The sequence below is a fragment of the Cenococcum geophilum genome, assembly GCF_001692895.1.
Source record: "Cenococcum geophilum 1.58 unplaced genomic scaffold K441scaffold_50, whole genome shotgun sequence".
Taxonomy (NCBI): Eukaryota; Fungi; Ascomycota; class Dothideomycetes; order Gloniales; family Gloniaceae; genus Cenococcum; species Cenococcum geophilum.
The window spans coordinates 681,326-699,502 of record NW_027137608.1 but is presented as its reverse complement, the minus strand read 5'-3'; the positions used below and the strand labels follow the sequence as shown (position 1 = coordinate 699,502).

The window sequence follows — 18,177 nt, the reverse complement described above, 5'->3', positions numbered from 1 at the left end:
CTCATAACATGCCTTGAAATGCCTAACGGTATCGCTCCCTTTTACAACTATTTCTCACTGTCACCATGACATGCGAACAGGTGCTCCCCACACAATGCGATCCGCCACCGCAGGTGACTCCTGCCGAACGAGAGCGCCAGAAGGAGCTTGCGAGGTAATGTTTACTCCTAGCTTAGATCTTCTCTCTCTATCATGTCCTTACTAATGGGGTGACAATGTTGTACTTAGTTATTTCTCCGCAGCCTCTGTCACGTTGACCCAATACGCCCCAACGACGTTGTCCCAGCCCAAAATCTCACCAGATGCAGTCTTGACCGCCTTGGCCCAACTAGGAGCTGTGCGACTAGAGTGTGACCGTGCATTCATCTCTCTTATCGATGGCAGGCACCAATACATCATCGCGGAAGCAACTCGTACGATGTCCATCCGTGATCCCGACCGTTCTTCTCCCGACGATGCCATTTATCTCGGAATGCAGACTCTAGGTATCGCTTTCGGAGTATGCTCCAACACAATAAATGTCTTCGCTGATCGAACTGGGAAGTTGGCAATAAATTCGGACAACATCACGGCGGACAGGACCCGATATATCATCCGAGACTTCCAGGCAGATGCGCACTACAGAACTCGTCCGTATGTGAAGGGTTGGCCACATATGCGCTATTACGCAGAGGTACCGCTCACTTGTCCTCGCGGCTATGTGATAGGAAGCTATTGCGTAGTTGACAACAAACTCCGCGATGATTTTGATGAAGAATCTGACTATCATGGACCACTTGGAGCTTATGAAGACCAAGCATAATCATTCTCGTGCTGAAAAGCTTATAAAAGGTCTCGGATCGTTTATGGAAGGGGACTCATGCCTGAATACTACCTTTCCAGTATCGACAGGTTCAGAACAAGCCACTGAGAACCAAGTCGATGTTGAGCTGGGTTACAGTCCCGCCCTAAACTACACTTCTTATGATGCTATTGATGCAAGTGAAGGGCCTGGTTCTTCAAGCACGCCAACATCTTCAATTCATTCTTCCTCGGAGAGCTCGGCTCCACCAGAGACGCCATTTACAAGTCCATTTAAACCCCAATCTGACACGAGCGTTGCGACTCCAGAGCTTTGGCCCCGCAGTGATCCTACGAGTCAGCAACGGTCGCCCGACCAGATTGATGCGGCTCGGAGGGGTTTACGAGAGTCTGCTGTCTCCGCTGAAGTAAGGAAGACATTCTACTATGCCGCTAGTGTTATCCGCAAATCTATGTGTATCGACGGAGTCACATTTCTGGATGCCTGCCTCGCCCAGTTCAACGCACTCGCATTGCTTAAGACATCCGCGGCGCCTGGTTTACTTGGCGCAGGTGTCGTTAATAGTGAAACTGAGCAGGTTGACATGGAACCGCAGTCAATATCTGCCAACCTCGGATTCTCCATTTCATCAGAAGGTGATACAACCAAAGATGAGCCAAGTAAATACTACCCAAATCTGCCGGAACCACTCCTGCAGCGCATGATCGCAAGATACCCCCGCGGTCAAATATTCTCTGCCGATGAATTTGGGCCATTGTCACCCTGGAGCGAAATGAATGGCTTTGACATTCCGACTAGGGCTCCTGATCTATCGGAAGAGCCGCCCACAGAATTATTACAGCAAAAAGTGGATACTGCAAGAATGTTTGAGCTCTTCCAAGGCGCCCTAGCTATCATATTTCTGCCGCTTTGGGATTTTCAACGCGAAAGTCTGCATTCCATATCCACCCTTTGACACCCGCTGACACCATGATGTATAGGATGGTTCGCGACTGTACTGGGGTGGACGGCTGATCCTGAGCGTCCATTTGAAGCCGCTGATCTCACCTATCTATCAGCCTTCGGTAATTCTATCATGGCGGAAATCGCTCGGTTTGAGGCATTAGCGACAAGCCGTGCAAAATCAGATTTCATCTCATCTATCAGCCATGAGCTTCGATCCCCTCTTCACGGCATTCTCGCCAGCGCTGAGCTTCTTCGGGACACTTTAGCGCTCTCCCCTCGGTCGTCTACGGTTGATATGATTGACATGATCGAGTCATGTGGGAACACTCTCTTGGATACCTTAACAAACTTATTAGACTTTACCAAAATTAACAGTCTAGTACAATCCCAGCCTCACAAATACAACACTGTTGGTCATAATAATGAACAAAAGGGGGCTCGTATGAATACCAGCTTGCCCGCTGATTTGAGCCTTTTAGTCGAAGATGTTGTGGAAGGTGTATATCTCGGTCATTTCTCCAAGCGATCTTTCAACACAGAGCTCGCTAACCAAACCTGGATTCCATCACATACGCAGACTCCGTTTTCGAAGGATAATGATAACGATCGGCCGCTTGTTACTTTCAGCATCTCAAGTATGGACTGGTTGGTCAACATAAATGTTGGAGCTTGGAAACGAATTGTAATGAACATTTTTGGCAATGCACTCAAGTACACTTCAGCCGGTCACATTCAAGTCGGTCTCCGGCTTGAAAAATTGAAAGGCGAATCTGGCGTATTAGCAAATGCCATCTGCTTTGAGGTTATTGACACAGGTATAGGCATGAGCGCTGATTACCTCAAACATCGTTTATTCACGCCATTCGCGCAAGAGAACAACCTCACTGTTGGCACAGGTCTTGGTTTGAGCATTGTCCACCAAATTGTCCAAAATATCAATGGAAAAATAGAGGTAAAGAGCGAGCTTGGAGTGGGCACGCATGTCAAGGTCTTAGTTCCTTTGAACGGCCATGCCAACGAAATTCGTTCACTCTCACCTAATGGCGTCAGATACCCCGCCTTTGATCCGGACAAGCAGCTCGCCGGTCGAACGTTATGTATAGTATTACCCGACTCGAATTCCAAATTGTCCGACATCCCTGGCGGGGATCCGAGCGCTAAGGCGAGCCCAAATCTAGCTATTGAGACTTCGCTAAGCAAGATGGCTGCGGAGTGGTTCGGTATGAAAGTCGTGTTAAGAAACAGCATCGACTGTGTGGACGCTGATGTATACATCATCGAGGACACACTCCTAAATAACATCGTAACAGGGAGGATTCCTACCTCCGTCGAGGACAATTCAGTTTGTGAAAGCACAGCCCCAGTACTAATTCTGTGCCTTAAATCACGCACTGGAGCAACAGATTTCAGGCTTGATAGAAGAGAGGTGATTTATTTACGACAGCCGTAAGTCCTATCTCGACTCTCCTCGCAACACGGAGCAGCCAATTCGTTTGGAAAAACCATACACCAATAATTTTGCGTCGATAATTTCATTGCACCGGATTTATTCAAGGGTTCTTGACTAATACAAATCATTTCTAGTATTGGGCCAAAGAAACTTTTTATGGTTATTCTCAATGCAATTACCAGTGTCCGAATGCCTCAATCACCACCGATGCTGGTTCCGACTAGTGATTCCAGCCAGGAACAAAATGAAGAAGTTTCTAATATCGCTACATTTCCAAATGCGATCGCTCAGGTTACGACTACGGAACCTAATTCTAGGGACTTGAAAGAGATCAAAGTTGTTAGCGTCGTTATTGAGGAGCACACAATCTCAGAGCCCAGTCCTCCAGACTCCCAAAAGACGGAGGTTAAACTCCTAGACCAACTCATCCCGCACAGACAGCACGTTCTCTGTGTTGATGACAATGCCATTAATTTAAAGGTACGTTTCTACGACACATTTGGTTCATGAATTCAGTTAATTACTCAAACAGATCATCACAACAGCTGTCTCAAAGCTCGATTGCACGTATGTAGCCGCATCCGACGGACTTCAGGCCGTCCAAGCCTACAAATCCTCAACCTGCCCTTTCCATTTTGTGTTCATGGACGTCAATATGCCAATCATGGACGGCTTCGCCGCAACACGAGCGATCCGATTGTTCGAGCGAGAGAATCAACTACCGCGGAGCCATATCGTTGCTCTTACGGGACTTGGCTCCGCCGCGTCGCAACAAGAAGCTCTCTCCTGCGGCATGGATTTATTTCTCACAAAACCGGTACCGATGAAACATTTGCGTTCACTCGTGCAGAGCTACAAGGGTGAGGGAAGCCTTGAGCAAAGGAATGATCTGGGGACAAGCCATGCGTCTCAGCCAATGAGTATGAGAGATCTTGGATGATGGAATTGATGGAGAATTATTGCAAAAATTGATACCCATATAAGCAAATCCGGCCAATCAGTACTTGGAATGGACTTGTTTTAATCATAGGCTTTCAGAGTTTGTCTGCTTCGCATCCAGAACTTGCTAGCTACACTCAAGACAGAAGGACTCTCAAAAACTTATTTATCCAGAGTCGAGAAGTGGCACGAAAGTTGCAGGGTGAGGTTATGAATTCCTCTTCAGAGGAATGCCAACATCCCAGGCGAAGATCGGTGCTGGATAGGCGGATGTTTGATTGTCCTCATGTAGGTAGATCGCAAATGATGCGAAGAAAACTGCAGTCATGTTGTGATTTCTCTCCTAGAGACTTGAGCTGCGAGCAGGTTTTGTGTCTTGATTAACCGGTTCTTTGCCTGCTCGTACCAACTATCCATCATTTGCCCTCGCATCTTCGGTCCTCTAATCTCTTCCAACGTTTAGAAATTTGCGTGCGGATCGGTCGGAGCTCTATTCCGGGAGAAACGTACAAGACTCACTACTACAATCATGGCATGATTGTACCTAGAATAGTAACGCGAAAGGGTTCGGTGTAGGAGAACTAGTAACCGAGCACAGGAACCATTTACTTAGACCAGAAGAACCCGCCTCTTAGTTCTTCAAATCCACAATTTCTAAGCACCTTCTTCACCTCTTTTCTAGTAGCCGTCACATTTCAGGTTCGGGTCCGCGCCGTGGTAGATCAGCTTCCGCACTATGTGGGCGCCGCCGGAGTATATGGCGGCCATGAACGGGCTTCCCAACCATGTGGCGTCGTAGTATTTCTCTGTACTCGCCCCGCCCTCGAGCAGAACGTCGACGACCTTGCGGTGCCCGTTAAGACAGGCAATTTGCAGTGCGGTCCCCCTCGTCGGAAGCTCCGTCAGCTTAAGGTCGTGGTTTAGGGGGACTGGCGCAATGTCGGCGCTGACGACTCTGTCACATTCAGCACTGTAGGCTAGCAAGACTGCAGCGACGGCGGCATTTCCATGCTGTGCTGCTAGGTAGAGCATATCCTTTCCGGTGGCGTCCTACGAGGATATGGCCCGTGCATAAGCCTTAGGAACGCCAAATAAATCTAACCTTCTAGTTGGCCAGTCCCTTATCGATAACCGTAGGACGTAAACCACCGGGTCAAGGGATAGCGATTGCGATTGTTGTACTGGTTCGGCGAGGTACCGCAGCCGAACAGAATCTATGGTTAATTTTTGGGTTGTATCAAATAATCCGGACAACTCGTCGTCTATCATTCTACGGTCATTAGGACTCAGTGCAGGCAAATTCGGCAGGCCTTCGTAGCGGATTGGGACAAGAATGCCTTCGGGTCTAGGTTTATCCATCACCGAGCTTGGCAAGGCTGGCTACAGTAAACCCTAAGACGACGCCCTTGATAATCTCCTCAATACACTTCCTCATTCTTTTGAAACAGCTAAAGAACAATTTATATTTATTGACTTGCTAACTCTTGGATATGAAGCTATTATTCTCCCCGAAAGAACTAACAGGAACGCCTCCCTGAAATATGTAAGGCTACGTCCAACATCAAACCACGATACGTTGCAAGCTACCATGAAGATAACTTTAAACGGCAACAGACAGCCAGAGCACTGATATAGAATATATCACTAACTATAGAGGTCTGACCTCGTACAACTTGCTTCAAGGTCTAAGTCTAAATGCTCCATCCATGATGGTATATGTCGATAATAACAATGAGATTCAGGATACGGTATTGCTGATCTTTACTTCCCCTTGAAACGACCTTAGTCTGGTGTTCAACGACCACGTAGCTGTACCAGATCTCGGAACATACACGATAGCGGCAGGCGTCATGCCAGTCGTTGTGTCATTAGTTGGAATAGATGGCATACATACAAGCACATATCTTACGTGGACTTCTGAGGCCAGTGCAGACAAGCTTGCTAGCCATACACTTTGCACGATTTAGAGAACGTTGCTCTTCCATCTTCGGAGGCGCTCTTGGCTTCGGCATAGTACGTCATAAGAGCTGGATTCCAAGCACGGACATTTTCACGGAACCTCCACGCCTCTTGTAGGTTTGATGAGAGGTTATCAGTGACCGACCGCGGCCATTGGTCTGTTGATTAAATTCTGCACAAAAAGATGCGAAGCTCTCTGTCACGTGAGTGGCTTGCTGATCAACTTCCCCAGATGGAGTTTCGCGAAGGGCAGGGGTTACGCGCAACTGAGTGTCGCTGCGCGGAATGTCCACTACCTGTTTTCCTAATTATATTCACGAAATGCCATACGAAGTCATGACATTCCTTTTTACTAGCTTCACATCCAGTTCCCCGAAAGTCAATTGCCCTTGTCATTCCCTTCCCAACCGCACTTATTACTTCTCCGGCTTCCATAGCGTTTCATTGGGCCTAACGCCAGACCTCTCGTCTGCCAGTTCCGGCATAGCTGGTTGCTTGGTTGAATCTCCTTACTGCACTCTGATTAGAGAGGAGCTCCTCTCATCCATTGTTGGTCGCAACAATCATCAGAAGAACTATTCTGCCTATCTTTATTCTCAGTGACTGCTCACAACTCGACTATGCACTGCTCGCCCTGCTTTTACTGCTGTGAATGCTCGGATGGTCCTCAAAACCCGAATCTTTCTCCAGCTTGCACTTCTTGCAACCATAGGGTCTGCTGTACCTGTAAAACCGAAGGTATTCCCGTCACTGCTGGCCAGGGCTTTGTCCGGGTTGAAACGGCGGGGCGAACGAAATGGCCTGGAAATTTCGCTCAACCTTACCCTACGTATTTGACGAAAGATGAGGAAGGACTGAAAGCTCGGCCTCTAAGTTCCTTCCAAAGAGTACCGCCACATACTTCTCACCAAATCTGTAAACACTCAGATCTGCATCTCTCTACATCAACCCGTTTGAATGGAAAGCATGAACACGAGATTGAGCCTCCGCCCTTCCGGACGCCCCGCAAACTAGACGAGTTACTCGATGGCGATGAAGGAGAAAACTCAATATTTGATAACTACTGTACCTTTGAGCAGGATGGTGATTCTACAGGAGGCTCCCTGCCAGGCGACAGCACCAATGCTTCTATCGGGACCCAAACTACATATTGCGGGAGGACAGACTCAGAAGACAGCGACATCGATATGTTATCGGAAAGTGAAACCGACTATGACTGTTCCACTTGCGCGGGAAGTCCAAATGATACGGAAAACCACTGGATTGAACGAATCATTTCCCCAATGACACGGCATATTGTTGATCGGATCATGAATGGCCTCCATTTCATCTTCGATCTCAAGTCTGGAATCATAACCTGCACTTCCGATGGAAGCACGTCGAGTGCAAGTCCATCCAGTAATTTTAATTCTGGTCAGGGCAGCTCTGCTAGCGGAACATCAAACGCCGGTAGTAAACGCAGCCAAGGGGACGGAGGGGACGGGGACTCGCTATCACCCGGAGACAATGGCGACAACAACCGAGGGAAGCGTCCGAAACGGAATCCTACCTCCCCTAACAGCGAAGATGGTCATTCATTGAAATATGCATGTCCTTATTTCAAACGTAATCCTCAGAGGTACAAGCAGCGTCGCTCATGCGCTGGCCCTGGCTGGCCGGATATCTATCGGGTCAAGTGAGTTCCGCTAAATCTCAACAAAAATTTTCCTAACCTTTTTGTAGAGAGCATCTGTATCGAAGTCACGTTCTGCCGCAGTACTGTTGCCCGAGATGTTACTCCGCCTTCAAACACGAGTCCGAATTAAAAGAGCATATAAGACAAGAGCTACCCTGTGACGTGCGTGAAGGAGAGCTGGTGGAAGGCATTGACTCCGAAAAAAGAACTAAACTGAAGAACAAGAAAGGTATCAATGGCCAATCAGATAAAGAGCGTTGGAATGCGATATACCGCATTTTGTTCCCTGATGATGACCTCTTAAAGATACCTTCCCCTTGTAAGCCGGGAAATCAACAACACTTTATATCGTCCGCTGATTAAACTTCCAGTTTATGATGAGAATGACCAGCAGGCCTCAGCCTCATGTCATACTCCATTCGAAGCCTACTGCAGGCGCGAACTTCCTCGCAAAATTAGGACACAGTGTGAAATAGCTGTCGAGAAGAGGGCTCAGCAACTTGGACAAACGCTCACGAGTGAGATTGAGTCAATAGTTCGTGATTGTTTGGATACGGTAGTATCATCCTTCCGGCAGGAGCACCACCTGGATAGCTGTCGCACCTCAGAACCTCTTAGAACAAATAATACTGCATACACCAGCACTCTAGACCCAGCTGCGAGTGCAATTAGCCGAGGCGGACACTCACTCAATGCTAATTTTGTTTCCCCTTCTCTAAGATTCAATAACATACAAAATCTTCAGATCGCAATTCCAGACTACGAACGGTACGCACCAGCGGTGGAAAATCATTTCAATACGAGTATCGGACTACCCTTGGGCTCAATGAACCCTCCGCCAACATCGTTTTATCTAGAAGACTTGGATTTCATGTCGCAAACCTCGACAGTTGATCACCAGGGATGCGAAGCACCACGGGATATGTTATGCCTCCAAAGTCTACCTAACGAAGTATCAGGCCCTTACACCAGCCAGCTAAACACAGACATAACTCATTGCCCTAGTACGATATCTCTGAACGGGTCAATTCCTTGGAGAGAGGATGATCAAGATATAGCTAGCCGGGACCTGCGTTCCGAAGATGATCCTCACGAGCACCTTTCCGCGGCATTCCCAGACATTCACACTACCCCAGAAACAGCTCCTCAAATCACCGAAAGTGCTTCCACAGACCATCAAAATTTGGAAAATTACTCCGACGTCAAGGGTGTTTTAGAGGATGACTTAAATCGCTTTCACGGTAGTATTCACGAACGTAGGTGGTGAATACGTCACGTAGTTTCTTTGGCGAACAGCTACAATCATTTTAATGTTTGAGGGCAGCGCTTTGTGCTTCTGGCGTCTTGTCGTTCTCACTGCTTATATATTAAATAAGCCGAGACACTGGCACGGTATCTTCTCCCTGGTCTTCGCATTGTCCTAAGTCCACTTTATAAGTTGTCGGATTCAAAAGTGGCGTGAGGGTAACAAGACAGGGATGTATTAATGAGTTAATAAAAACTAGAATACAATATGTTAAAAGAGTTTACGGCTTAGGAATTATCGATTACTATACATTACACTACACTAGCCTTTTCTGCGATATACATTTCTTTGTCCTCCGGTATCACCGCTATTAATTCCCCTTGCCGTTTCTCACCTACCACGGCCCGTAGAGCCGCATATTCTATCTGCAGTACTTGTCGGAATTTCATTAGGAAGAGCTTAAGGGGTTGATGGTCGGCCTGAGACGAGGGGCCATCATTCACACGAACCCTAGTAATCTCTCCTCTACCGCCGACGGCAGATGGGAAGAGGACACGCGCATCTGGAGTGGGGCTAGCTCCCGTGACATGATGTCGAGGTCTCGCCACGTTTCCCGCATCCCACTAACGAAACCGCTGCATCGATAGATGCCCGGCCTGTTATGGAGATCAACACGACGCAGCTTGCTGCTACACTGAGAGGTTGATGTTGTGGTCTATGCTCGAGAATTAAGATCTCGAGGATATACTAGTGTAATCGAGCTTCTGTAGAAGGGAAAGGGATACAACCCTGAGGGCAGGATCTTGCCTCCAGCTCGTCACGTGCTGTGATTGCTAGTACAGTCAAAACTCTTAAGTACGATATTTGATTACAATGATATATTCTATATTACGATCTACGCCCCTTAATTAGAAATTATTTAATATAATATTACAATATACTAACTATTAATAATATCGTTAAGTTTTCTCTACTAAAATTAGTATAGTGAGTATTCTATAGAACTAATCTAGTGTTTCCTTACCGCCAGTTTAGCCATTAATACTCATTATATAACGAGTAAATTCTATTAAAATAGCCTTTAAATCTTACTCTCTATACTTAATTCTACCTCTTTAATATAGCAAGAAACTAAAATCCTAAAAGTCGTCGTTATAGTATTTCTAACTATAAGTGCCAAAAGGTCTATAGTTACTAACATGAGCACCCTTACCTTATATAAAAATACCTTGCGATATAGGCTACCGACATATTCCGCTATAAGTTTAATTAATCTATAATATCCAAAATACTTAGCGACAAGTTTAGCCACCTAGATTTAATTAAAATTTATTATAGATATTGTTAGGCTATACGGACGTACCTACCGTAACTGTAACGGGGTCTTGTAGCAAGAACTACAGTGGACTCGTTAATGGGCTAGGTATATAGGTGATGCAGGAAGTCAACAACGTAATAACAACTGGTGGAGTGGTTGCCCAATAGATTAACTCCAATTGTATTCTAAGAATTGCTATAAGGAAGGAACTATCTAGGTAGGGACTAAGGGTCCTTAAATATATAACCGTACTCCTATAAAATCCTTCTTGTATATAATGTACGTATTATATATAAGGTACGTAAGTTCCTCTTATTCCTCTTATTTAATACGTAGCATATTATATAACCTCGCTTACTATTCCTTATTATATAGTTCTATAGGTTCCATCCTAGACCGTACTTATATTAACTAACTAGCTTCTTTTAACTCCTCTTCTAGTAGTTATAATATTGTACTTAAAGCGTCCGTAATACTATCTCCCTTCTCTTTATCTTTATCCTTAAAGATACCTAATATCTTTAGGTTGTTTACTAGAGGTATAATATCCGTCTAATTAATTTAGTTAATATTATTACTTATTATACCTAAAGCATCTTCTTCTTTATACGCGTAATATTGTACTTATACTATTACCATAATACTATTACTTGGTAAAATAATGCCGTCTCCTTATTCTTATTATGCGAAAGAGGGGTTAGTCTATATTGCGCTAGTAAGTCCCTTATCTTAGCAACCCTCTTTATATTTAAAGTACACTAAAGCAAACATTTAATTATTCTGTAATGTTTACTCTACCTTTAACGCTAAGTATACGCGTCCTATTATTCTTAATAGTCTTTAAGTTCCCTAAGTAATTTATTACAGGGTCTTATGTTTAATCTGCTACTATAAAGCTTAATAGTAACCTAGCGTAGGCCCTTACTAAGCTTAAGCATTCTTAGGATGCGGAGTAGAAGGCCCTAGATACTCGTATCGCGGCATCCGCTTAACTGCTTCGTCTTAAAAAAGTTTATGGAAAGGTCCGTTTTAAGAAGTAGAAACTTATAGAATAAGGTTTATAGAAACTTGGCGATAAAAAAACGGATTCTCTTTTAATAGAGAAGGAAACAACTCTAAGTAGTTCAGCAATTATTCTTCCTATATCCCCCTTAGGTGGTTTATTTTTTAGTAATCCTTTTTTATTAATACTGCCTAACCTTTTCTCTTTTAATACTCCTATACCTTTTCTATAGCGTTCTTTAAATTTTCTAGTAGCTTCTAGGTAGTCTTATTATAGCCTATTTACTTTACTTCGTACTATATTTTATTATCTATATTCTTATAACTAATAATCTTTAAAACTTACCATTTATCTTCCTTTTATCCTGTATATATGTCTGCTTTATAAACTAGTGGCTTAATATCTCTATATGCTAGTTTTAGTATTGCAATATATTATATAGGATAGATCTTTATTTTAGCTAGTAGGTTTAACTTAAATATAACTANTNAAATTCTNTANNTAANTTTAAAAGGTCTTAGNCTAANNTAGTCNAANTTNTTACTTAGTTATNNACTCTTAAAATTTTTGTATAGTAGCTATACTTTATCTCCCTCCTTAAGATCTAGTCCCTTAAATCTCTTAGTATTATAGTACTTTTTTATTCTTTATTATACTACCTTAGCTGTTTCCGTAAGGTTCTTATAAAGAATTATTAAAGTTTCTATTCTTTCTTTAGCTGTGCTACTTATCTTCTTTACTTATTATAGTAATAACAATATTCTTAGCTCGTATCCGTAATTTGCCTTAAATAGTAATATACCCATTCCTTTTTACGGTGTGGTATTATATATAAATTATATAACTGGTAGTAATAATACCTAATTGTTCTGTGTATAATTAACGTAATACCTTAGATACTGCTTTAGTGTCTAATTTAGTCTTTCCGTCTTTCCGTCTGTCTATAGATAATATATAGTGAAAGTTGCCGCTTAAACTCCTTATTCCACTAAAAATACCTCCTAGAATACTGCTATAAATCTTAAATCTCTATCTAATATAATCTTACTTAGTACTCTATGTCTTACGAATACTTCTTTAATATAGATTCTAGCGATATCTTCTGCTAAGATTTCCTCTATATAGGCTATAAAGTATCCCTACTTTATTAGCTTGTCTATTATTACTAAGATCGCGTTATAATCTTNNCTAGTAATAGGATCTCTTAATTTTAATAACTTTATAATAAAGTCCTATAATATAACCTTCTATAGTCTCTCTAGTATTTTAATAGGTTATAGCCCTCTATATAGCTTGTGCCTTATTAGTTTATTTCTTTAGCAATCTAAATATTCCTTTATAACTTATTTTGCTAGTCCCTAGATTTTATTAATAATATATTTCTCTTAGAGTCTTAATACTAAGCCTATGGCTCCATTATGTCCTTAAGTTAATCCCCTATAGAATAACTTAATAAACTCTTTTATAATATTTCTTAGCACGTATATTACTTCTTAGTTTTTATACTACTTTAAGTCTATATCCTCTGCCTATATATCTTAGATCTTTTATAACTAATTACTCTCTAGTAATTTGTAGGTCTAACTAATTTCTCTTATTACTACGATTTTTAGATAATTATATTTAATTAATCCGTCTATATCTTTTCGCAGTAAAGCCCCTAATGGCTTTTTATTGTTTTATAGTTTAGCCTTTCTACTTAGAGTATCTACTTATGCATTATCTATACCCTTAGTATACTAAATCTCGAAATAGTATTCTATAAGCATTTCTGCCTATCTAACCTGCCTTTAATTAAGTTCTTTTATTATTAGGAACCCTATTAGGTTCTTATAATCTATCTTAACTATAAATAGCTTTTCTATACCTTATAAGAATACTCTTTATTTTTAAAGTGCTATAACTATACCTAATAACTCTTTGTTATAGATGTTATAGTTTAGTTCTAGTGGTATTATCTTTTAACTATAGTATACTACTAGGTGCTATCTGTCTTTATATTTCTATAGAAAGTACGCCCCTAGTATAAAATCTAATACGTTTATTTCGACCACTATTTCTAGTTTTAGTTGGTAGATTTTAAGGACTAGGTCTTAAGTAAATAACTCCTTAACCTCCTTAAATAGTTTCCTTTACTTTTCTCTCTATACCTAAGGTTCTTTTTTCTTTATTAACTTTATAAATGGCTTAATATCCTTTAACTATTAAGCTATAAATCTTCTACAGTAATTATAAAACCCTAGAAATAACCTTAACTATATAACGTTTTCTAGTTCTTACTAATTTACTATAGCCTTAATCTTCTTTAAATCTATACTAAGTTAGCCTAGTTTAATAATAAATCTAACAAAATCCGTCTTCCTAGTAAAGAACTTATATTTCTTAATTACTACTAGCATCTACTCTTTTTATAGTCTCTTTAAGACCTATTTAACGTGTTCTTTATACTCTTCCTTACTTATTAAGTAGATAATAATATCGTTAAGGTATACTATAATAAATTTATCTAAGTGTTCTTTTAATATATTATTAATATATTTCTGGAACGTTATTAGTGCGTTTATAAGCCTAAACTATATAACTAATAGTTTATATAGTTCTTCCTTTAACCTAAAGGCTACCTTCTATTTATTACCTTCCTTAATTCTAATCTAATAGTATGCCTATCTTAGATCTATTTTTATAAAGATTTACGTATTACCGATCCTATCTTAGATTTCGCTAATTAAGGGTAAAGGATACCTATCCTTTTTAGTAATGCTATTTAACTATCTATAGTTAATATATAGCCTAAGTTTTCCGTTTTTCTTTAGTATAAATAATACTAGATAACCCGCTAATAACTACAATAGTCTAATATATCCCTTTTATAACTTCTCCTAAATAAACTCTTTTAGTGCTCTACCTTCTTTCTCGGTAAGCTTATAGATTGGAAAAAACCTTAGACTTTGTTACGAACGCTTTAAGTACAATGTTACGACTACTTGGAGAAGAGTTGGAAGAAGCTAGTTGGTTGATACAGGCACGGTCCAGGATGGAACCGGTAGAACCATGTGACGAGGAATGGTAGCCGAGGTCACATAACGAGCTCTGTGAGCTCTATGAGATCTGCGAGGAACGTCTCACGTACCTCACGTACCTCACGTACCTCACGTACAAGAAGGATTTCATAGGAGTACCGTTGTGTATTTAAGGACCCTCAGTCCCTACCTAGATAGTTCCTTCCTTGTAGTGATTCTTAGAATACAATTGGAGTTAATCTGTTGGGCAACCACTCCACCAGTGTTCGCAATGATAATTTTATTCATTGCTTCTTAACGATATATTCATTCATAAGGAGTGATAACAATTGGATAATTTGAAAGTCCTTATGAATAAATATTCATAATATTATGAATATATAGGGAGACTTGAAGCTCTCGTGGTGTAGTAAAAGGATACTAAGGTATAAACATATAACCAATTTTACGCCGTACGTGCTAATATATACGTAAGAGTCAAAAATTTTAGACTTGCCCCGTAGATGCTTCCTTTCTATAATATCATTCAACACCCACCCTCCAATACCACTTGCAATCTATTACTATGCCTCCCTCTCTCTTACAACCGATTTATATCAACTCTAACAGCAATTCTAACGCCTAGTTAGAATTATCTAAGCTTAAAAGTAAGCTCTTTAAAGACTTAATTCTCAACGAAGATTTAAACATATTACTCTCTACTAAATCCTTTACCGAATTCTCCTCTTAATCCTTTAAACAGGCCTCTAAAAAATGGAAGACTCGGGCTGTAAATATATAGGCTCTTGCGCGTAAGCCTATTGGCAATAAGCCGCTAGTAAATAATAAGGGAAGACAATACTAGTACTATAGGCAGTGCGTATTTTGGCGCGATATAGTTACCATAAATATACGCTCTTATCTACATAACGCCTACGGCGTAGTTGTTAAAGAGGAGGACTTAGTTATTAAGCGGGCTATAAAGCAGAGTCTTTAAGGCCTATTCTATAAGCAGGGAGAGCTTTATACGCAGAAGCTTAAGAAGCAGAAGGAAAATACACTAAGAGAGAGCGTTAATTTAGCTATGCTACGCGACGCTTTTGCACAATTAATTGTGGTTCAAAATCTACTATATAACGCTGTAACTTGGCCGGAGCTTTAAGCGTTACTTCTTGCGGTAAATTATACCTGCGAGGAAGCTCTAATAAACTCTAGTAATACCGTGCCTAAAATAATCAAGGAGGCCTACGTCCTTAATAAAGAAATCCTTAAGCAGAAGCTTTAATCCTCTCTCACCCTAATACACCTCTTACTTAACGCCTGGACTTCGCCAAATTGGAAGACTTTTATCGCGATCTGTAGTCACTTTATTAACGATACTGGTGTTCTTCGGAAGGCTTTACTTGCTCTACCTTTCCTCCCTAGTAAACACGGCGGCAATAAACAGGTGGAAGTCCTTTAGCAAGTCCTTAAGGACTACCAAATACTTAATAAAGTTGGCTACTATATAGGCGATAATTACGGCAGTAATAATAAGCTTCTTTAAGGGTTATCTAAGAGGCTTCAGTTGGCAGGAACAGGAGCCAAATACGATACATAGTAACGCCGTATTCGCTGCCACGGGCATATACTTAATATCGCCGCATAAGCTTTCTTCTTCTCGGAGGATAAAGCAGCTATTAACGCCGCCTTTAAAGAAGCTCGCGAGAAGCTTAAAGCAGAGTTAGAGCTTAAAGACGATTAGATTAAGGAGCTCCTTGCTAAAAGGTTTAAAAAAGGGAAGGCTAGTAAGTTTACTTATCGCCTAATTAGCCCTCTAGGAAAGGTGTATAATATCATCGCCTATATTTAAAGCTTTACTGCCTACTATAACTACTTCATTATAAAAGCTCTTTAAGCTATTCCTATAGATAACAATATAAGGTGGAACTCGTGGTATAATATAATCTTAGTAGCTCTTAAATTAAAGGACGCAATTATAAAATATTAAGAGTAGTATATTAAGGAGTTTAATAAGGAAGACATCCTTAACGCCGCCGATTGGAGAGCTCTTAAAAATATTAGAGACTTCCTATAGCCCTTCTAAAGAGTTATAAAAGAGATGGAAGGTAATAAGGCTACTCTTAATAAGGTGCTTTATACGATAGATTTTATAGTAGAGCACTTTAAATCTGCTTTACAAAAGTACTCTACTAATATAAAGCTCTACGACTGCATTTGAACCAGCTGGCACGCCTTTAATAAATACTACCTTAAGACTAACGAAGTTGCTATATATGGCGCAGCCTTACTATTAGCTCCTTACCAGAGGAAGGCCTATATTAATCGCAACTGGAAAGCCACCTAGAGGAAGCCGGTAGTTGCTATAGCTTAGAAGCTTTAGGTAAATAAGTATAAGGATAAGTATAAAAGCAGAGTAGAAGAGGAGGAAGCTATTACTCGCGATTAGGAGCCTAATAAGTACGATCTTTGGAATAAAAAGCAGTCGGTTCTTAATACGATTAAAGATAAATTTAATTACTTTATTAACGCCTCCCCTACTAATCTTCCTCCTAGTACCACTGCCCTTAATTAGTGGCTCAATCTAAGCAATTACGTAGACTACCCATCGCTCTACCGTATGGCGATAAATATCCTATCTATACTACCTATATTATCTAAACCAGAGCGAATATTTTTTAAAGCGCGAAGGATAATTACCTAGTAGCGTATAAGGCTTGGGCTAGTGAATATTAAGCGATTGGAGTGCTTAAAGTCGTAGGTAAGAGGAGGAGTTATAGGAGGCCAGAGGAGAGAGCTACTGGTAAATATTAGGGGGGGGGAGGGGAGGTAGAGGCTTCTGTAGAGACTTTTACTACTACAATTTAGTACAACACTATGCTAAGACTGGTGATCTACAATATCGCAATTATTTATTCATATCGCGATAAATCGGCTCTCTTATAAATATGATGCGATAAGTGGTTAATTTATTCATTTATTCATTACTGCGAACACTACACTCCACTAGTTATTATTACGTTGTTAACTTCCTGCATTACCTATATACCTAGCCTATTGACGAATCCACCGTAGTTCTTGCTACAAGGTTTTGTTACATAATTACTACCTAGTTACGGTCTCAGAAGTCGAATAACATGCTATTAAAAGCAGCCACCACAACGCCGTTAACGGCAGCAACTACTTTGAGGTTAAGTGGAGATATAAGTATACAAGATACTAACTCACAACTAGTTACGGTTAGACAGCTATAGGAAATAGTTAATTAGTTAAATAAAAATAACTAATTACTTAAAAAAAGACTTAATAGAATCGGAGCAGCAAAGGTTAAGTTACCTTTAATTAAATAATTCTTAGAAGAGAGATTAAAGCTTAAAGGATTTATTATGTAAATGCATTTTAAAGTTATATAAGGGGCTAAGTTAGCCACGTTAATAGATTAAATAGCCTACGTAGGACTATTCTTAACAGAAAGGGCGCTTAAATAGTTTTAACCCTACTTAACGGAAATATAGACTAATAGAATAACTACTACTAATTAAGATATATAATTTATATTTTTTAGCTAGGTAGGATTTACGGAATAATTAATATAGATATTTAGGGACCTAGAAGTAATAGTTATAGTAAAAAAAAAGCTTTAAGACCTAACGCAGCAAACTTTAGTATTTAAGTATACAATATAGTTTTAAATACTTACTATATAGGTTAAATGGAACAATAGGGCGCTTATAGCATAGTATAAATAAGAACTTAAGGCTAAAGTCTAGGATATAATTATTTTAATAGAAGATGCGGACACCTTTAGGGAATTAATAAATTAAGCGATTAAGATTAATAA

General features: G+C 40.6%; 2 protein-coding genes across 2 annotated transcripts; both read left to right on the top strand.

The window, feature by feature from the left end:
• Positions 1–65: 65 nt before the first annotated feature.
• Positions 66–4,137, top strand: K441DRAFT_680620 (uncharacterized protein; the record flags this gene model as incomplete). The annotated part of the gene is made up of 6 exons (XM_067651384.1): positions 66–154; positions 229–673; positions 756–1,731; positions 1,783–3,193; positions 3,332–3,677; positions 3,730–4,137. 6 exons carry the CDS (start codon positions 66–68, stop codon positions 4,135–4,137), a joined length of 3,675 nt encoding a protein of 1,224 aa, XP_067499570.1.
• Positions 4,138–6,279: 2,142 nt separating this feature from the next.
• Positions 6,280–9,326, top strand: K441DRAFT_699383 (uncharacterized protein; the record flags this gene model as incomplete). Its single annotated transcript, XM_067653150.1, has 4 exons — positions 6,280–6,298; positions 6,834–7,770; positions 7,818–8,089; positions 8,142–9,326. 4 exons carry the CDS (start codon positions 6,280–6,282, stop codon positions 9,035–9,037), a joined length of 2,124 nt encoding a protein of 707 aa, XP_067499569.1. The 3' UTR covers positions 9,038–9,326.
• Positions 9,327–18,177: the final 8,851 nt, after the last annotated feature.